At 31.6% G+C, this 21,767-nt stretch overlaps 4 protein-coding genes across 6 annotated transcripts; 1 reads left to right on the plus strand and 3 right to left on the minus strand.

Moving 5' to 3' along the window:
- Nucleotides 1-4,702: 4,702 nt before the first annotated feature.
- Nucleotides 4,703-5,688, minus strand: LOC115974360. The gene is made up of 2 exons (XM_031094686.1): nt 5,345-5,688; nt 4,703-5,224 (listed from the first exon to the last, which is right to left on the minus strand). Exons 1-2 carry the CDS (start codon nt 5,451-5,453, stop codon nt 5,058-5,060), a joined length of 276 nt encoding a protein of 91 aa, XP_030950546.1. The 5' UTR covers nt 5,454-5,688; the 3' UTR covers nt 4,703-5,057.
- Nucleotides 5,689-6,171: 483 nt separating this feature from the next.
- Nucleotides 6,172-12,398, minus strand: LOC115974357 (protein RER1B-like). 2 transcript variants are annotated; one of them, XM_031094681.1, is made up of 4 exons: nt 11,986-12,398; nt 8,883-9,257; nt 6,751-6,931; nt 6,172-6,620 (listed from the first exon to the last, which is right to left on the minus strand). In XM_031094681.1, exons 2-4 carry the CDS (start codon nt 9,230-9,232, stop codon nt 6,570-6,572), a joined length of 582 nt encoding a protein of 193 aa, XP_030950541.1. In that variant the 5' UTR covers nt 9,233-9,257; nt 11,986-12,398; the 3' UTR covers nt 6,172-6,569. The 2 variants fall into 2 exon arrangements, with proteins under 2 accessions (XP_030950541.1, XP_030950540.1); XM_031094680.1 differs by lacking the exon at nt 11,986-12,398 and adding an exon at nt 9,900-10,069.
- LOC115974359 (defensin-like protein 19) lies at nt 10,820-11,794 on the plus strand. 2 transcript variants are annotated; one of them, XM_031094684.1, is made up of 2 exons: nt 10,820-11,090; nt 11,351-11,794. In XM_031094684.1, exons 1-2 carry the CDS (start codon nt 10,904-10,906, stop codon nt 11,521-11,523), a joined length of 360 nt encoding a protein of 119 aa, XP_030950544.1. In that variant the 5' UTR covers nt 10,820-10,903; the 3' UTR covers nt 11,524-11,794. The 2 variants fall into 2 exon arrangements, with proteins under 2 accessions (XP_030950544.1, XP_030950545.1); XM_031094685.1 differs by having other exon boundaries at nt 10,820-11,017.
- A 90-nt stretch (nt 12,399-12,488) lies between the features above and the next one.
- LOC115974358 (50S ribosomal protein L31, chloroplastic) lies at nt 12,489-13,226 on the minus strand. The gene is made up of 2 exons (XM_031094682.1): nt 13,111-13,226; nt 12,489-13,022 (listed from the first exon to the last, which is right to left on the minus strand). Exons 1-2 carry the CDS (start codon nt 13,168-13,170, stop codon nt 12,666-12,668), a joined length of 417 nt encoding a protein of 138 aa, XP_030950542.1. The 5' UTR covers nt 13,171-13,226; the 3' UTR covers nt 12,489-12,665.
- Between the last annotated feature and the right edge of the window lie 8,541 nt (nt 13,227-21,767).

Here is a 21,767-nt window from a genome sequence, read left to right on the forward strand (position 1 = left end):
ATGACACTAAGATTGCAGTATATAACCTGGAAGAATGCACTGAAAGCAAAGGAGGGAACTCTTATACAATTTCTGTCTTGAAGAAAACCATATAAAACAAAGAACTTAGTTTGCTCCGAGGACAAATTTGATAATCTTATTTGTGTCAAACCATCTTGAATCGTTAAGTTTAATCGTTTTTCTTCTGGGATAAATTTAGTTCTTCTATCCACGCTCTACAAATTTATTATTTGGGCCGTTAGAGATTGAGCCCAATCCGGTTTTGGGATCAACACAATTTTAGTCCTCACACATAAGATTTTTTTTTTTTTTTAATAGAATTGATTTTGTTGGAATAATAATTACAGCTCATATCCACCATGTGTTATTAAAACTAATGTGTTGTCCCGTGTATATGCACGGGTATAATTAAAAACAATAAGATTATACTTTTTTTTTAAGAAGAGATTCAAATTATACTTTTTTTAATACTTACATTTTTAAAATATGTAATGATTTTTCATTATATATACCTATACTATCTAAATTTTTCGAATGCACGTTTTACACCCTAAACTATGATCATTGTTATACTTTTCACCATGACATCAAGTTTGCTATTAATTTGGATGGAAAAATATGGCACTGCATGAAAAGACATAATTGCCTCTCTTTTCAATCCTTTAAAATCAAAATATAAATTACACTTTACCACCCTAAACTATACTTCCAATTACATTTTGCACCATAAATTTTGAATTTCCGTCCAAGTTAACTGCAAACTTAACGTTGAAGTACAAAGTGCAACAAGAGTCATAGTTTATGATATAAAACGTACATTCAAAAAATTTAGGGTGCAATGTGTAATATGGGATAATTTAAGGTAGTAAAGTATAATTTTCCCCAAAAATTAATTCAAATATTACTTCTTAAGACCAAACAATGTTAGTACGTGCTTAGTACAATAAAATTGAAGACGCCTCTTCTAAAATAATAATAACTAGTCGCTAACCGGTGCGATGCACGGGAAAGCTATTGGATATGAGATTTTAAAAACTTTTCATTAAACTTCACACCACAAAGATATAAATTTACTAGAAAACAAACTTTTAGTATGAAAACAAAGATAATGATATTTAATGGATAGGGTAATAACACAGGCTTTTAGAAGAAAACAATTTGATTCAAAAAGTCGGAAATTTTAGCACAAGCAAGAGCAACTACAATTGTTAAGGAAGGATTAAAGGTCCTATAAGAAATATTTTTTCCAATATTTGGGCCCGATGGTAGAGTTCAAAGAAGGCGACTTGTTACACAAAATTCTTCTCATTATAATCAAAATCCTAAAGTGAATATTCAATCCAAAAATGTGTAACCAATGTTATATATTGAAGTGTTGTACAGGGCAAAGAATAGAAAAAACATATTCTTATGACCACGCCCATATAGCTTCTAAGTTCTAACTATTATGCTAAGTAACCAAACAATATTAGTAATTGAAAAAGTATCATAATCTAGTATACTGATTTAAAAGTTACAATTTCAAACACAACCTCACTATGAAAATTCCACCGACGTTCAAATATCACTTAGTTTAAGTAAAACTATAAAAGTAATAAAACTAACATTTGGAATAGAGGGTTAAAGTGTATCTTTTGAATCTCTAACACTTTAAAACAATAATAGCAAATTTCAAAACCAAATATAAATATATTAACATATGATACGGAACACTATTATAGATTTTATATTATACAAGGTTCTTAGCTATCTTTGCTAATTCCAATTGAATTAGATTTCTATTCTATTTGGTAACTTCTATCTCTACTAATTTTAATTGAATTTAGGTTTCTATTCTATGTGGTAACTTATGTCTTCTAATTCTAATTGAATTAGGTTTCCATTTGACCTATAGCTTCTTCTCCTAATTCTAATTGAACTTCTCTCCTAATTGAATCAAGTTTCCATGTAATTAGCATGCTTATAAAATAGTTTTGCATTTTTTTTTAATCTTATCCTTTCTACTTAAGAATAAAAAAAATGACTTTATGAAATAAAGTCACCAGCTTTTTAATTTATCAATAGAAATTTTTTTGAAAGGTTTGGATTGAAAGTTGCTTCTGTAACTTTGAATCTAAACCCTTGAATAAAAAAAATTGGAAAAAAAAAGTCAAAATATCAAAATTGTTGTAAGAGAATTTCACTCTACAATAACCTAGTGGTATATTGCACGGAATCTCCATTCATGAACGGGTGATGTTTAAGGATGTAAAAACCAATTAACTAAATTGTTTTATGAATATATACATTACAATCTATAATATAAGCCAAGAAATAGCAAACGAAAAGGAAACATAGAATATGAAGGCATCTTTAAAGATTTTGCATAAGTACCAAGAAATATATTCACATAGACTATTAAAGGAAAAACAAACACAAACACAGACCATACACAAACTACTATTAAAGAAATAATACAAAAACTAAAGAGAGAAAGCTATGAAGAGAAATTTTCGTACCTTGAGAAAGAAGTGTTTGTAACAAAAGAATAGTTTGCGGCAACACACGTAGGTTTATACATATATAGGAGAGTAAGTTGGCACCTCCTTCATTGTGAAGGAGTTTGCATTGCATACAAACATGATTTAGAGACTTCCATGCCACTCCAATAAAATCCAATTCCTAATGGGACTCTTAATTCATGGCAACCGGCTAAGTGGCATTAATCTTACTATACGTATCTATATATGATCTTCTAATATCTATCATATAAAATCAAAAAAAATTTTTTTTTTAAATAATGCTGACGTGGAAAAAGAATCTGAAATAAAAAGAATATAAAATAAAAAGAAAAAGAAAATAGTGATGACATGGAAAATTGTGGGAGCTTCAAAAACTTCGATTTTATATATATATATATATATTGATAATAATAAATTGAAAACAATTTTTTTTTTTATAAGTATTTCAACCTATGGTTATCAACATTTTCTTGTGATACAATTGACTTTAAGTAAGATTTTATCAATTTTAATTTGAAAATTATTTTCTGTAGAAACAATTATAACAAGTATTTTCAATAACCTGCAAGCAATGCATGAATTTGGAAAAGTGATACATGCATTTAGAAAATAATTTATTCTTTTTATATTCTCAAGAATTCTTATACTACATGTTTAAATGACACTATGAATATTTTATTTGTTATCTTTTTGTTGTATTATTTATTTTTCTTATGACTCTTTTTGATGAACTTCTTGTTCATCTGTGAGATATTCATTGTTCTAAATGTTTTTTTGTTTTTTTCATACTGTTAGTAACAATCAAAAGATCCTATTTGAGATTTAGTTAGAAAAATTCTTTTGTTTTTCTCACTCTCTTTGAAGTTTATTTATTATTTTATATTTCTAGTAGACATTTATAAGTAAAAAAATATTAGTTACAATATACAATTATAATATGACAAGAATAAAATAAAGTTTTAAATTATACAACAATAGAGTCTAATTTAATCTTTTACATGAATTCTTTCAAACATAGTTATTAAATCTAGCTTGGACATTGATACGGCCTATGAGTCAAGTCACTAGGTCACCGGTTCAACTAATGGATTACCGGTCAAACCGTATGGTCAAATAAAAAAATTTAAAAATATATATATATATATATAAATCATAAAATAAATATATAAATTTAAAAAATAGGCATATTCCTAATAAAGTGAAAATTATAATTCAAAATTAAGGTTTCACAATAACATAGAGTCTTTTGATAGGATGAGAATCTTGGAGGTAAGTAGACATACAAAAGAACTACATTTAAAAAAAAAAAAAAATCATTAGGTTTTATCCTCTTTAAATTACAATATTATAACACATTAAATAGTAAAAAAGTCAATAAAGTAGACCTATAGATGTAATTTTTCAAATTTCACAAACCAAACCGAGTTATATAAATTTATCTAAGTTAAACGGATTACTACAACTTTACAAGCCTGTCGAGTTTGATTTGGTTTGACTAGGTCTTATATAGAAATGGTCCATTGAAACACCCAGACCGATCTAGGTGCTAGGTTATCGAGTTCTCAATCTGACCAACTAAGTTAGTCTGGGTTTAATAACTATGTTTTCTAATAATTTTTTTCTTGCTCATGAAGTAAATCATCGCACCTACAGTCCAACCAATTGGGAGAGAATCTTTTTTTTTTTTTTTCAAGGCACTATTATTGCAACTTCACTTAACAATAGAATCATCCAGTGCCCAATTAAAAACAAATTCGACAGATAACTTGATGTATTAATCCTAACTAAACCAAGATTAATTTAATATATAGAACCAAATATCATTACGAGAGCGTGGCCCATGACCTAAGTTGCTTAATCCTAAAATTAAACCCTGTTATAGTTATAGCACAACCACCTAAGTGCTTGGCAAAAGGGATAGTCTATAATAAATTAACAATTGATGGTGTGTCAGTAAGCCGAATAGTCTATAATTAATGATTCCTTAAAAAAGCTAATGAAAACGAATTGAACCGTGGGTATGGTTGCACCAGCCTTCTTTTTGTAAATTCAAACAATTACATGGGGACAAAACCAGTTTGCATATGACTGTATATGCAATTAAGAGACAAGGCAAATCATAAAAGTGTTCATACATTTTGGCTAAATTTTAGGGGAAAAAGAAGAAGAAAAGGAATTAAAAAAATGTGCATACTTGTTGGTTAACAACAAAAGCTTCCAGTTTTTCATATTTCTTATTTGTTCATTCATTCTTTCCCATATTTGTAATAGAAGTGACTTTTTTTTTCCCTGACTAAAAGAATGACAAAAACCTTCTTCCTCTGAAATCAATGTAGCAGTTTTCTATAAGCACAGAGAACATATTTACAACCCAAAGAACTAAGTGACTATGTCATTGAAGGTAGCGTACACTTGGTTTGGGCATGTTCTTATGGGCTTACCTTGGTTAAACTCAAGTCTTATGATCACCAATTCACGTACCAGTGTCATTGCTCCTTTGAGAAAATCATCAACATGGCTTTTCTAGCCTCCCCAGAGCTGGATTTAGAGCTGGTTTTAGTCCCAGTACGGGACTGCTGATATTGGTGTTGGTGCCGGTGCCGGTGCCGGAGCTGGTGCTGGTGCTGGTGCTTCCTTTGGTGCCAGAGCTATTGGTATTTTTGTTGAATATTTCTCTATATATAGCATCATTTTTCTAACCTTTATTACTTCATCTTTCTGACCTGTAAAATATGAAGCAAAAGATGTCAACAACTTTCACAATAAACAAGGCAAAGCAAAGGAACCAACCCATCAGAAAAAATACAGTAGTGTTAAGATGTCCATCTCTTTGTATCTCTTACCATTTAAATCCAATTTGGGTTTTGAATTCTCTGACAGGATAATCAGTGTGGGTGTGATGATTGTAAGGACAGCCCAGAAGAAGAATATCAACACGAATGTTCTTTCCATCTTTTGTTGGAGAAAAAAACTATTGTTCTGTAATGGGGTGTTTGAGATATTGAGAATTTAATACAAGAACACAAGGTGAGAGGTAGAGACATGGAACACATTAGCTGGCCATGTTTAAGAGCAGTCATTGTAAATTCTAAAACCAAAACTCTTTTTAAACTTTTTTTTTTAAATAATTTTCTATAAGCAAAGTCAAGTACATCACAAATAAACTTGTGATTTGGTTGTTCAGTTGTTGGATGGTTGTTATATAGTTTGAATGTATGATTGGACATCCATCTGGCATCTAACAAATGAAATTTGGTAGATGATTAATTTTTATATAATACCACTTTTATTTATAATTTGATCAATAATTTGCTTATAATTTCCATCTAACAATTGAAATTTGGGGTTAATAAACTTAATATCACAAAAGATTCTTCTTCTAGGTACTGCCTAGTTGCTTTCATAGACCAGGTCTATACCTAATTTGTATTGTGAAGTCTCATAACTAACCGACTCTATAGCTGCAACAATCTTGACATTTAGGAATCACAATTAGCACAACAAAATGACAAATGTTCTTTTGTGCAATTGTGCATATACATCGAAAATATTTCATGCATCCAATATATATATCCTCCTCCTCATAGTCGTGTTGTGAGACCCATACACTGAGGGAGAATGAATGTCATATACTCATATGCATAAAATAATAACTGATATACATCGTGCCTTCTAGAAATTGGGAAAATCAACCCAAGCATTAATTCTTGTTTAATGTAATCAACACATTGTAACAGGACGTGTTTAGTTTACACATTCTAATGGCTCAAAAGGGCTAGTTAGAAAAAAGGCTGAAGATATGGAGCCTCATCATTTTTCAGATTTGATTCCTTGGAAAATACAGCATGTCAAGAAAACAAAACAAATAAAGATAATTCAAGAAATGTGAGAAACCCAAATCATGCAAGTAACAATTACTCATAAACAAAATGGAATTTTCGACATTTGTGTTAACTTTGGAGGTGGCTTTAGCCTAAAACATGTGCTCCACCTAAAAAATCCAAGGGCAGCAAAATTGCAGGGCTGCACTTCTCCCACGCTCTTCCTAAAAGTGGATGTTTCAAAGCTTCAGTCCACTATGCGACCTTTACTTGTAGCGGACTTCTTCCCAGTATACCTCTGTCAAAAGTCAAAAGCAACAGAGAAGTTACAAAATGTCACTGCGAGGCCTAAAAGAGGAACCAACTGCCACCACATATTTCAAAATAAAATGCTATATAACAGGGATGGAAGAAGGCACAGCTCTCACCTGCTTTCCAATGCTGAACGGGACATATCTATACTTAATCATGTGCATAATTTGGCGCTTCATTGTGAGGACAAACAGCACAACCCAATAACAAAGCAGTATAGGCCAGAAAACAGGGACATCAAACACAGAAAAGAAGGTCATCAGAAACGCCACACAGAAAGCTTTAGTGATGGAATACCTGAAACCACAAAACCAAGAGAAATAACTCATTTTTTAAGCCTCCATTAAGAGACACAGAAATTCTCTGACAGTAAGATTTGTTAAACAGATTGGGGAAGCACACAATACCAACTCTAAAAAAAAAACCTTATCTCAACTACTGGAGTCAGTTACGTTAATTATTGTTCGCTACTGACCTTACTTTATAATTACATATTCACATCATGGTCCATCATGTCTCTTCTCACAGCTTCTATTTGGTCTTTTCCTTGGGTAGACCATGTAAGAACGAAAGAGATCTATAGCTATACAACAGGCTCCCACATATTGATAGTTTTGTAACTTGTTCCAGTAAAGTATGAGGTTAAAAACAGTTTCTAACAAGTAACAAGTGAAACTAATCCAATGTCCAAATGTCTCAAATTTGTGACTGTAAAGGATTAGTTATGGATGCCAGAAGTACCAGCAAAAGGATTAAGAATAAACCAACAATTTCTAAAAACAATAATTATAGCTTTTTGGTAAGTGACAACTAAAACTGATATGAAGAAAGCATGTAACGAACTTCTACCAAACAAATAAAATGAGATGCATATATTTGCATCCATGCACTTGAAATTAGCGGAAAAAACTATTAAAAATAATCAAGTACTTGTTTGATGACAAATTATATTCATATAGTCCACTTCCACACAGCAGCAGAGTTCAAAAGGAATTGGACTACACGAAACTTCTATCAAAAGCTCTGTTCTCTCTTGATCACGCTTCCCAAAGTACAGGATGTGAAAAGCAGCACAGAGTTCAACTTTTGCAACAATCAATCACTCTAGTCAATGAACACCGTACAATTTCTGAACTATCTTCCACAAAACAAGTCATGTACTAATATACACAGGTGATTATGAAGGAGAAAATATAGACAAGGCAACATCCAACTGTAACTAAGACCTGCTTTTCTCTTTGATCCAACCTAACTGTTTGTACAGTAGTTGTTCAAATGAAGGGGGGAAAAAGTTGATTCAGATGTCCCTTTTACTTTTAGCTTTCTCAGAATTTTGATGGATGAGCATAAAAGGCCATCATCCACTCTCTTTAACATCTGACAAAAATCACTCAAAATTTATCATACTTGATGTCTAAGTAAAATACCTCTGCAGTTGACAAGAATGACCCACTACTACAATTTCACTTTGCAAAATTGAATTGTAATCAATTCTGAGACATAGGGACAAGATGACACGAAGCTCCTCAATAAATTAATGAATTAAATGGTCAATCAACTGACTTATATTACATGAAAATGTTAGTTGAGTCGATTCCTCTAGCCTGGTTCTAGACTTCTAGTGTTACATGTTGCAAGATAACCAGACTAATAACAGAAAACAGAAAGATAAACATCACAAAATAATAGTTCAGCATATGATGATCATGCATACCCCTCACAATTGAGATCAGAAAATTAGAGTGAAATGAATACTAATAAACCTGCAATGCCTTCTTTTTTCTTCAGATAAGTGATAAACTCACAATGTCAAAAAGTTGAGCAGTTGGTGATTTTGAAATTTTAAGGTTCAAATGGCACCTTCCTCCTAAAATAAAATAAAAGCAACAAAACTGTACTTCTCAAGGAATCAACCTCTAGTCTTTAATGTATTAGATTATTAAACTTCACAAAAATTTTGGGACAAAGGCCTTGTTTTTGTTGTTATTGTAAACTCTATAAAAATGGTGTAGTTTAATCAAATACTAGTTCTATTAATAGAAAGAAGTGGCATTCCTCCTTTCTAAACCAGATCTTAATATAGTGTAATTTGACAAGGAGAGGTTATTGCTTGATTTTGGCCTTCAGTCATAAACCAATTGAGAATCAGCTAGAAACCACTTTAAGATCATACTCTCAAGATAATTAATGCAACAAAAGAGGTGAAATCATTCACAAAAATAGTCCTCACAAGGGATCCTTAGATTACCAGAACTTAAACTCAGGAAGGCGGCGCACAAATGGCCTGAACTCATCTGAGCCTTTTGTTGGCAAAGAAGCCCCATCCAAGACTTCAAGCTCTGGATCAATCTTAGGTGACAGAAACCCAATCAATAGATTCAAGATGTAAATCCCAAGGCCATATGATACAATGTAAAATCCCTGAACATAGTAAACCCGCAACATGTAAATCGCCGCAACAGCAAGAGTTCCCAGCCATCGCTGGACCATGTGAGGAGTGGACCGATCCAAATAGTACTGAAACATCCTCGTGAAATCATTTCTCAACTTGGCAAGAGGCGCCACTGCAGAGGCAGCATCACCCCCAACTCCTTCCATTCGATATTAATCTTTAAATAATCCCCTGCAGATCCAAAGCACCAAAAGCAATAAATTGATTAAATTTTAGGCTTTCTGCCACCAAAAGATGCCCAACAAAAATCACACTCCATTCAAAAACCCAAGACAACAAACCAAATGTAAAGAAGTCTTAAGACCCCATTTCAGATCTCATTCTTGCCATTGCTTTGGCAGTCAAATAATATGAATTCAAACTATAGTTTTAGTTTTCTGGGTCGCATCACATGTTAATTCACATTTCACAATTATTTCATGTCCAATCCTATTTTCTCAGTAACCAATAAGCATATTGCCCTTCTTCACATTCAAAATCAAAGAATAACTAAAAACTCAAAACATCATTGGTTTCACTTCCCAAAACCATGAAACATTCTATTATCATCATTCCTAAGATATTGTTAGTTTCTTACCTTAAATACAACTAACCCTAACAAAACTTTCCCTTAAAAAAAAAAAAAAATCAAAATATCCTAAAAATAATCTTTCCATATAACATTAATTAAAATATGGTAACAAAGACAAAAAGCAATATAATAAATAACATTAAGGTTTTTGTTACAAACATAAACATTAAGACATCAAAGATGGCCAAAAAAGGAAAGGAAAAGTGAATGAAAAGAGAGAAAGAAACAAAGTAGAAACTCACCTTCAAAAAAAAAGAGCAGTTTATAGATCAGATGAGATTGTTTTTTTAATAAATGGTGAGGAGATCTATTGCCTAAGTATCGTCCATGGGTTTTCCAAGAGCTCAGCTGTTTTTGATTTTTGTTTTCAACTTTTCAAACAGAAGAGAGAACATTCGCCTAGACATGTCACACGGTTATCATGCGTATAGTTTCAAAACGCACCGTTGTTCCGTATATTTTCAAACGGCCCCAAGTTGTTTTTTTTTTTTTGGGTAAATTATATTTTTTAAATTAAATATTGTGAATGGTAACAAATTAATTAGAGCCTATAATTTTAAAAGTTTAGATTAAACCACATATTTTAAAATTTTACATATTAATCATCTAGAGTCTTGTAACACAATTAAAATATCATTGTATTTTTAATAAATATATTTAAAATTCAACTCTCACATCATTTCACAGAATTAACAAAAAAAAACTTTGAAAATCTCATTTGAGCCATATATTAATAATAATAAAATATCATATTTTCTGGAGATTAGCATGCCACAAAAATAATATAAAAATGGACTAATAACCTAGTAATTTAGCAAATACAAATAAATGCACAACTTTTTTTACAACTTTTGTCGTCGCAAATTATGTTATGAAAGTAACTAACAACCAGTCACTTGTAACAAAAGTTGTTAATTTGTTGGTTGCCTCATATAGCTCCATTGAGTATTTGGGTGCCACGATTTTCCTTTTTTTCTGTTTTAGTTGCTTAGCTGGCCCTTTCCGCTCTTCCTTTGCCTTATGAAAGTCTTTGAATAACATATAACACCAAAAGCGTGTGACGAACAAGATTTGAATTGCATACTACGCAGCCAAATTTGTTGAATACTTTCATGTTTATCTTGTTTTGATAAAGGACTTCTATAAGCTTCGACTGGTTTGTGTTCTGTTCAATTTGTTCATACTCATTTAATTGCAATTTACAAGGATATTTATTGCATAATGCTAATATATAACAGCAAATTACATGACCAATAACTTGACCATACTCCCAAAAAACAAACAAATATGGCTCAGGAACTTGGTCATCAACTATCTTATGCCCTCCTCTTCCTCTTCTTTTTCCTTCTTGTGTCCACTGGTATGCATCATCAATATATTCCTACTTTCCTCATTGATTCTTCCGAATGCAACTGTTAATGATTCCTCTTATGGTAAAAAGGAAGATAACTATTTTGCCTCAATAACCAAGTACAAGGACGTAACGTTTTTCATAGATTTGACATGATATGTTGCGATTAGTTTGGTGCATAATAAAAGTGATGTCAATGGTGGACTTAGGTGAAGAGATGTTACTTCAATCACAACAAATCATGTTAACTAGTCGTGAAAATAGTGTCTTGAACATTAAACGATTTGTCTTTGGGGATGCAGAGATGCCTATGCCATAATTTATTTGTCTGTTGGTATGCAGAGATGCTTATGGTGGAAGGAAACGTTTGCGAGAGGCAAAGCAAAACATGGACAGGGTTTTGTGGAAACTCTGGACACTGTAACAGCCAGTGCAGGATCTGGGAGGGTGCACAACATGGAGCTTGTCACGCCCAATTTCCAGGATTTGCTTGCTTCTGTTACTTCACATGTTGATCAAGAATCAACTACTAAAGTGACATCCTCGGCTTTAAGTTTCATATATCAAGCACTTTATATAGTTATATCATGTAGAAGAAAACTACTGGTACCACAATACCACTGCGTGCCTAGTGTCCACTATAAGTCATCCATGACACTTACAAGTTGCAACTATCCTCTATGTTACTGTTGCTTTGATGTCTACTAACAAAAAGATTATACTATATTACTACTACTGTCACTGCTGTTTTATTCTTCCCTGCTATTGCCCATTTCACTCCTTTTATCTAAATGGAAATCCATTTATCTGGAAAAAAGAATAAGGAAATTCGTTTCCAAGAAAAACTGAAATACTAATTCATAAAAAGATCACATATAGGACCTACTGGTGCAAGGGAACAGACAGAAAAATAGCTTCAAGGTCCAAAGCACAAACAGAAACAGAAGACAATAAACCAAAGCAAGACATTGGCTTACATAAACAGCTGAGAGGTTGATACCACCCTTGTAGCAGCTCTCATCCAGTATCATCCATATCCACCTTATCTAATATCTCCCTTCCTATTACCCTGATAAAACAGTCCATACGGCTATATATATATATATATATATATACACATTTTAAAACATCTTTCAGATGAAGTCCAAGTTTTTAGCTTTAACAATCATAATCCCAAATTTATAAACTTGTTTCAATTCAAAGCCTGTATAAATCTCCGTAACTCATTTCTATTATCCTGGGTAATAACAGAGTAGAGAAAAACTGAAAACCAATTACCAAACTCTACGCTTCACCTAGAGTTTGTTCATAAATCAATTTGGTCGCCATTAAACAAAGATGGGTAGCCAGAAAAAGTTCCACTTAGAAAGAAAGTGATTATCACAAAATGAAAACCACTTAACTAGATGAAATACAAAGTTTTTTTTTTTTTACCTTTTATCATTAGTTTTCTCTACTTCAGAAATGAATAACATAGATATAAAGGTAACCAGTGTTTCAAATTGAAATGATTTCTTAAGTTTGAGAAAATTAGAAACCTGTCACTCTAGACATATCCAGAAACACATAACACGCAATTTCATTCAGAACAAGGTCTACGACATAGAATTCACAAAAACAAAAAACAAAAACTTAAAACTCAATATCTGGTAATTGACTACTTCTTTTTCCCTCCTTTGGGGGAAATGGATTTGCGCTTACTGGGTAGCACAATCTCTCCTTTGAGCACAGGAATCTCCATGATTCCCGCAATCTCACCATACTTCCTACGGAACTTCTCGACCTGGTCATCATCGAGGAGCAGCGCCGACCGGTTGCCGAGGTAAAAGGGGTGGTTTCCCGACCACACTTCCACCGTGTACTCCTTCTGGGTCCCACCCGTTGTCATCACCAGCTCACCATTGCAGTACACCTTTGCTTCCTCGTGGAATTGCGGGTGTATGTCTTTCTTCCTGCACGTCACCACATTTGGGTAATTCCCACTTGTTGCTGTTCCAACTTTTCCTCTAGTTACCTGAAAATTGAAACAAAATAGAGATTTGTGAAATAAAAGGCAGTAAAAATTTTGGTAGTGGAAAGGGAGAGAGTGTTGAGGATTTTGCCTTGTTGATAGGAAGAAAGGGTTTTCCTTGGAGGAACGTGTTGGGTAGGCTTAGAGCCATTTCTTTCTCTCTGTGTTTGTTTGTGGGAAATGGATGATGAAGCTTTTGTTTTGTGATGGATATGAGAAGACGAAATTACTTTTAAGCCACTTCTTTTTCTCTATTTTTTCTTCCTTTGGGTTAAAATTTGTTTGGGTCAAATGGGTTCAAATTTCACATTGAAAACAAATCAGTATTTTGGACCAACAGTTATTAAAGAAAAAAAATGGGCCTAAATGTTGAGTTGGGTAGAGACAGATCTAATCCAAGCCCGACCAAGTTTGCTTCTATTTGTGGGCCTTATTAAAACCTGGCCACCACTGTTTCAAATACATTTAGGGTTGATCTTGGGCTATAAAAATAAGAAGAAGAAGAAGAAGACTTATTGCTCCTATATACAGTGTTGGGCTAAGAGTCCTGTTCTATTACATAGGCCTAAAAACGTCACTTTGGGTTTTAAATTTTTAAGTCAGTCTACCGGCCTGGTATTGCTTGCAATTGTAAGTTGTAACCCAACCTTCTTGCAGATGAACTACTGAAAAAAAAAATAATAATAAAATCCTATCGCAGTTCTAAATCCTAATAAAACAGAAGTCTCATGTGTAATTTGTCTTCTAATAGACTAATAGTGATTGGTTGAGATTGGTTGAGTGATGAGTTTGAGAGACTGTCACCTGATACAAAGTCAAGTTCTTTATCATTGATCAGCTGTCATACATTCATTTGTGACAATTCAATTGACACATACCAAACACGTACTAAGTACTTGGTACATCTCACTCCCAATATAATGGACCCCTATACATTAATTAACTTCCTTGAATTTTTAACGTGTGAGAAATGAATTCTATTAATTTGAAAAGAGACTTATTGAAAGTGAAACTATCCATTTACTAGTCATCTTATGATCTATTGATAGAACATGTGGAATGCATAGAAATTTTTGGCCACGAGACTTAGAAATTCTTATCAGGAAATAAATAGATACTGAAAAGGTTGAAACTTGAAATTCTAAAAATATTTATAAAAAAAATAAAACAGCATAAACGAAAAAGAAAAACCACATGTATGCATTTAAAGGAAAAAATTAATACATCCACCGTTGGAAGTTTTTCTCTTCTTTAGCTTTAGCTCCAGCTTCACAATAAAGGTCAGTAAATATATACAATCACCGTTTCCTTCTGTTTTTTCTCTCTACTCTCTTGAGCCATTACTACAATTCAAACTTCCCCATTCACTCATCTCACCCACCACTCTAAACCTCACATAAATTTATTCCTTTACATTTTCTTTTCTAGCTTATATTACATGCGGGAGGGAGGAGTTACCATTTTGAACTGTGCAAGCTGTGGAGTGTGGACTCCACAAAAATGTGATAAAGTTGAGTTATAAGAATGAGAAACATAGTTTTGAGTTATGAATCAAACAAGAAGTTTTGGGTTTTGGGTTTTTGATGAGATAGAGTTTTGAGACATGAGTGATGAGATGAGTTATGAATTTTGAGTTTTGAGATAGCTTCAAACTAAACATTTACTCACAAAGTACACACACTCACCCATCACCATTTTAGTTGGAAAACCTGGCCACCACCGTTTCAAATACATGTAGGATTGATTTTGGGCTATAAAAATAAGACTTATTGCTCCTATATACAGTGTTGGGCTAAGAGTCCGGTTCTATTACATAGGCCTAAAAACGTCACTTTGGGTTTTAAATTTTAAAGTCTGCGGGCCTGGTATTGCTTGTAAGTTGTAACTTGTAAGTTGTAACCCAACCTTCTTGCGATAAAAAATCCCATCGCAGTTTATTTAATGATCGTTCTAATCCTAATAACACAGAAGTCCCATGTGTAATTTGTCTTCTAATAGACTAATAGTTATTGGTCCCATGTTCCTTGATTTTTTTACTTTGGTTTTATTCTCCTACTGCCAACTTTTTCTGTTTTTATTTTTTTAATACCATGTTAAAAATTTGTAAAAATTAAAAAAAAGGTACACAATACTAGAAGAATCAGATATCGATCTGGTTACGAAAGATGCCAACCAAAGGTGCTCAACAAAATCAGGAAAACAATCTCAAATTCTCAACATCCATCTTAAGATCTACTGGAAATCTAGAATAAAAAACTGCATTGAGTTTTTACTTTTTTAGTAGCATATTTTTAGCTTTGTCCTGGATATATATCAATGGCGGAGCCAGGAATTTAGGTCGGGACAAGATTAAAAGATAAGATTGAAAGTAAAAAATTAATCTAAAAAAATTAATCAATATTAATAACAAGATAAATAAACTACTATATTATAATGTAATTGTCATACAGAATCTAACATAAAATGTAAACTTTAATTTATTTTTTTACACCTAACTTATTTTACTCAATTGCCCTCGATAATTTTTCATATTTTGAAACCGCTGCATGATTTCTTTACACTCAATAGTCTTGAATATATTTTTCTCAATATATGTGACTAAGCAATCATTCATCTATTAATCTCCTATTTGATTACATAATTGATTTTTAATTATATTCATTGCCGAAAAAGCTATTTCAACAATAACTATTGCAACCAAGAAAATCAATGCCAAAATCATCAATGAGTAAACTAATGAATATGAAACAATTTTTTTTTTTTTAATCATTACCAAGTGGGACCCATTGTTTTATATTATAGTTGTACGTTTTTGTTTTTAAAAGTCCATCAAGCTGCTGTGTAGTGTGTTCAGACTCTTATCCTATTCAATGTAGAGATTTTTTTTTTTTAATCATTATTAAATGGGACCTATTGGTTTTATATATTAGAATTGTAGTAGGAGGAGAAGTCTACTGAGAAAAGGTATCGTGAATTGATTTTTTTTTTTTTTTTTTTTGTCTTTTGTGTAAGGGGGGCCCCCCCCCCTCCCTCCGCCCCTGTATATATATATATATATATATATATATACATGCTTCTCAAAATGATTATTGGGAGCATGGCCAGAGCCAAGAATTTTTGTTTGAAGATCAAGTTGCAACTCTAATATATTTATTAAGACAACTCAATCTACACATACATATGCTTTTTTATTATGTACACATTTTTTTATTTGATAAGTTATCTATACACACACCAAACAACAACAAAAAGAACTTAGTAATTTCAATCAAAATTATATTTGGTGGCAATCTTACATAAAATAAAATTCATTTTCGATACAAATTATCAAATTTTATACTAAAGTAAGTAAAAAATCTTTCAATTGAACTAATGAAATTTTCAAAAACATGAATAAGCCAAAACTTGGAAGAATAAGTTAGGTTTCAAACATATTTGAAGTTATTTTGCTCTAACTCATTATGTAGTAACTAAAGAGACATTTCATGTATAGTTTTAGTGACATTATTTTTTTAATGAATCAATGACTTGTTAATTGCCACATAACTGGTTGAAAAATATATGATTTAAATATGTTTGATACTAAACTTTATCAAATATTTAACAGATATAAAAGCATATTTTACAATAAAAAATAAAATTATAAAAAATAATGTTATGTCTCTATAAATATTAGACCAATTTTTTTAAGAATATCATTAGATTAAATCAAATATTGAGGAGGGCCATTTTTTAGATTAAATTTTAAAAATATTAAAATAATTATATATATTTTAAAAAATTTTCAAATGGGGGATGCCCCCACCCTTACACATAGCTACGCCACTGATTGGGACCTGCTTTGATGTATAATAGTCTCAATCCTTGATTCCTCGTTGCCTTAGATTCCAAGAATATCTCGGATTTGCCATTAATTTGCTCTGCCTTCTTCTCACTCTGCCATTATTGCTGTACTTGAATATTTTTCTTTTTTGTCTTTTAAATGGTGCTGATAAGTAATAACACTGAATTCAATTCCATGTGGCTCTCAGTTATCAAACATTTTCGTCCGTTCGTTTGGGAAACAACGTTTTACCAGCTACCCTTCAACTCAGTGTACATAGATTGACAGGACCTACATATTCTTAACCGTGTCCCCTATAGCTTAGACCAGAATAGTGTTTCCGCGAGAGAGAGAGAGAGAGTTCCTAGTTTTTCTGTTGCGTAGTGAGTGATTAAAAATAAGCCATAAAGATTTGGAGTTTTGCTTGGTCGACGACATTTCCTTTTGTTTTCTACCACGGGCATGTCGTTTTCAAAGCTACGCCATTGACCTTTTTGGTGTTAAACATAGGGCCGAAAATGAATCTACGTGATTATGAACAGTTTATGCTTAATACAGGAAAATGTTTATTAATATTTGTTTGTTTAGCAAATAAGTTAAACTCAAGCTTGAGTTTAAGTTCAACTATTAAATAAACTAATCAACAACCCGTGCAACGCACAGGAATTTATCTATTTATAATAGACTAAAATAATTTTATAAAATTTTAAATTGATTATGAAACTATACTATTGCGTGAATTGCTCCTATCTTTTTGAGTTACAATTTGATGAATAAGCCAAATTTAGATATTGAAAAAAAAAAAACTAAAAATTTTTGATGTTAAAACGTTCAAAAGGGGAAAAAAATCAGAAAATTTACTGGCACTGCTTAGAAATTATTGAAACAAAACAAAATATATATAACTACCAAATAGAGAAATATGAGAGAAAGATAGGTTACCTTCAAGACAATAATCCATAGTTATAACAGTTGAAATTTGCTAAACTGTTTCAAATATTGCAAAAAATTGAACCGAAAAATTTAGATGGTCAAACTTTCAAAAGACAATAAAATTAAAAATCAAAACATTTAGAACCTACAAATTATAAATTAAAAAAAAAAAAAAAGTCATTATTGCGAGACAATTTCAGTAAGGATGGAAAGCTTTTTTAAGTTTTTTTTTATCCAATGCTTCCTAATTGATGAAAAATTTGGTTCAAACATTGTCAAACACTTTGAAGGTGCAAATAATATAGGCTTCCAACATAATCTTTAATTAATAAACAAAGAAGTACGACACCATAAGAGAAAACATAAGATAACATATAGTGCATATACCTTACTTCACAGTTGTGAGAAAATATCCACACAAAAGGAATTGAAAACTTGTACATACGTCTCTATAAGGTAAAGTTTAAGGTTATATAATCTAAAATAATATAGAATATAGCATCTTTGAACCACACAAAAAGTTAGCAAACTTACTACAATACTTGTAGTTATACTATATATTGTAAAATACTACTCCATACAAAACAAAAGCAAAAAAAACTAATTCACAAAAAAGAGAAAAAACAATAGCAAGCGTACCAAAGAAATTGAAACTTAGGGTTTTCTCTCTTAATAGAGACGGACATAGGAGATTGCTTTAGGGTTACCAAAGAAATTGAAGTTTAGAGTTTTCTCTCTTAGTGGAGACGAACAGAGGAGATTGCTTTAGGGTTTTCAAAGATTTTGTCTCTTATGTATATATATATATATATATATATATAGACTCCTGTTAGGACTTTCTCACTATTTAGTTTTAAAAATTAAAATTTTTTTAAATTAAAATGATGATGTGGAAAATTGTGGGAGTTTCAAAGGTTTCGGTTATATAAATATATATATATATATATAGATTAAGCTTAAATATAATAATGTGTTTATAAATAAATTCATAAACATATGACTTGATTCAACTATATATAATATTATATTTTTATATATATAATTTCTAAAAATATATTTATACAAGCTTCAAATCAGATTGTATGAGTTTATGAAGAGGTTTATATTATATTAAATTATTATTTTTAGTTTAATAATAATAATATAAATAGTCTATTTGTAATTAAAAAAAAAATTATACATTTGTGTATGGGTAAAAATTTCTAGTTATAGTATTACTATATATGGGGAAAAAATAACTTAACCACGTAATTCGTTAAAATGGTCGAGCTTGTTTGACAAAAAATAAACTAAATTTGAACAAATAATTTTATTTGGCAATAAGCTCAAGACCAACTTGCATTCAAAATAAAATTACATAAACAAATTTGAATTTTTTATTCTCGGTTGGCTATGCTTGTTTATAGTTGTACATAAACCCTGTCTTCTTCTAAACAGCATCTCCCATCATGCTCAACAAAATACCCAAAAAATTTAGCAAATGAACAGAACATCACCCAAGTTTTCAAGTACTGTTCATTGTCAATCCTAAGAAAAAAAATATTTTATTTTATTTCTCTGTGTGTGTATATCTTGCCATGACCATCAAAGAGGAGGCGAAATGAAAACAGTGGTGAGTCGATTTGGTGGTTGTGCATAGCGTTAATCTCGTGTGTCGATTTGTGCTCCAGTGAGAAAGGAGCATTGGACCTTAGCTTGGATCCAGTGGCACGATTATTATTTTTTTCCTTTGAAGAAAAAAAAAGGAAATTTGTGTTCTTGAAAACACTATAAGAAGTGAAAAGCTAACACCTTTGAGTTTTAAGAAGACTCCAATTGAGTAGTTAATGCAACATATTGAGACATAACTTGATCTAAAAGCTTAAATTTATAAATTTGGGCATGTCCAACTATATTATATTAGCTACTCTCTCTTCTTATTACTAGACCACTCACATATGTATATCAACAATTTCCCTTTCAAGTGTAAGTTTTTGTAATGTAGGGAATGTATGTAGGCTGAACTATTTTGGGTTTGTTTAGCAATGAGAGTTGCTTAGAACATTTAGTAGGTGGTTAGACACCTCTACAAGAACACTAAATTCTAAAGAAAAGCACACAAAGGCTTAAAATCACTAATTCTAAAAAAATTGGTTGGAAAATGATAGTATAAAAGTACTAATACAATTTGTTCTACAACTAACAACCATTAGTATCTTGCCAAGTGTCAAACTAGCACTGGTTACATCTAATACAAGTAACTAACTAATTCAGATAAGAATGACTGCCATATTAGCTAATTGCCTTAATGCTCTTCTTCGAACACAAAGATAGTTATAATTAACTGTTCTAAACAACTAAGGCTACTAGCTAGAGCTCAGACAAAGACATCTTAAAACAGCCTAAAAGATGCTCTTGTATCATTTTGCCTCTCTATGGGCCACAAACAAGTCTCATTACCTCCCCACTCATCCATGAGAACCCGCCCCTATATATGTCATCTCCATAGGAATATTTAGTGATATGTATACTATAAATTCATATTATGGATTATCAAAAACAAATTCATATTGTGTCACTTCAATATATGTTTCACAATCAAATATGAAAATTAAACCATGCATCATGCTCAATCCAAACAATATACTTCCAAGTTCCAACCATTCAATGCCTACAATAGTTTTCACAATATACTATCATGTCATTTTATTGCTATAGACAAAGAGAGAGATCAACTAATTACGATAATTTTTGCAAATTGTGCCCAAAGTTACGTCCTAATCAATGGCTATTTCCTAGTAAGAAATCAAGCTCTCCCCAATCTTTTCTTCCTAGTAACAAAACAATTTCTACAATTTTTGTTACAATCTGTCTACGTGACAAGTTGTAAGTGGTGGAAATAAAATGGTGAGTCCATGTGAGTTCATGATTCCATCATTTACGAGTTACCATGTGACAAAATTGTGATAAAGTTGTGAAAATAGTTATGGTATTGAAGGAAAAAATACAAGGTGTTTCGGATGAGCCCCACAAGTGTGAGACCCACCCTCATGTGAGTGGAAGAATACATGCATCTGAAACACCTAATACCACCTTGGAATTGAAGCTGCCGTTGAAATTTCTAAGGTGGCAAAGTTTTCAGACCCGGACCGTTCATTGAACCGTAAAAGGGAGAGATTTAAGGTTTTTGAGGTCGAACCAGGAACGAACCGTGATGACGTTATAATTAATTTAATAATTAATTAAAGCCTAAATATAGATATTAAATTTATAAAACTAGCAAAATTGACAATATATCTATATATGTGAGGGAAATTTAATGATTTTCAAGCATATATTTAATAATTAAATAAGAAAGTTAATAAAATAAAATAATAACCATGAAAAAATTAAAATTTATGATTAATTTTTGAAGTAAAGTTGAATATCTTTGAAGAATTTTAATTATAATTTTTTTTTATTCCTTGTAAGAGATGGATAATTTAATTAAGAAGAATAAAATTGTATTAAGTTGTTGTTGTTGTTGTTGTTGTTTTTTTTTTTTTTTTAATTGCTAAGGGGTTGGACCGCACGGTTCTCATCGGTTCGTGTAGTCCAACCCCGATTTTAAGGATTCACGGAATTAACAAAAAATCTAATTCTTTATACTTAAAAAATCGATTTTCATCCGATTCTCGATTTTTACGGTTCGACCTCCTAACCTAGTTTGAATCTGAAAACCTTGGTGGAGCCTATGCACTACATGGGGATGGGGTAGACAGTACGAGTATAATGTAACATAGCCACGTATCCAGCAAAAAAAGAGAAACACAGCCATGTGGAGTTATGCATTCTCCCACTTACATGAGAGTGAGTCCAAAAGTGTAATACCTACTCTCATGTGAGTGAAACAATACATGCATCTAAAATATCTAATACCACGTCGGTTTGGAAGTTGCCATTAAAATTTCTAAGGTGGTGGAGCCTACGCACTACATGGGGATGGGGTAGACAGTACGAGTATAATGTAACAC

Source organism: Quercus lobata, chromosome 2 (assembly GCF_001633185.2).
Source record: "Quercus lobata isolate SW786 chromosome 2, ValleyOak3.0 Primary Assembly, whole genome shotgun sequence".
NCBI classification, from domain to species: Eukaryota; Viridiplantae; Streptophyta; class Magnoliopsida; order Fagales; family Fagaceae; genus Quercus; species Quercus lobata.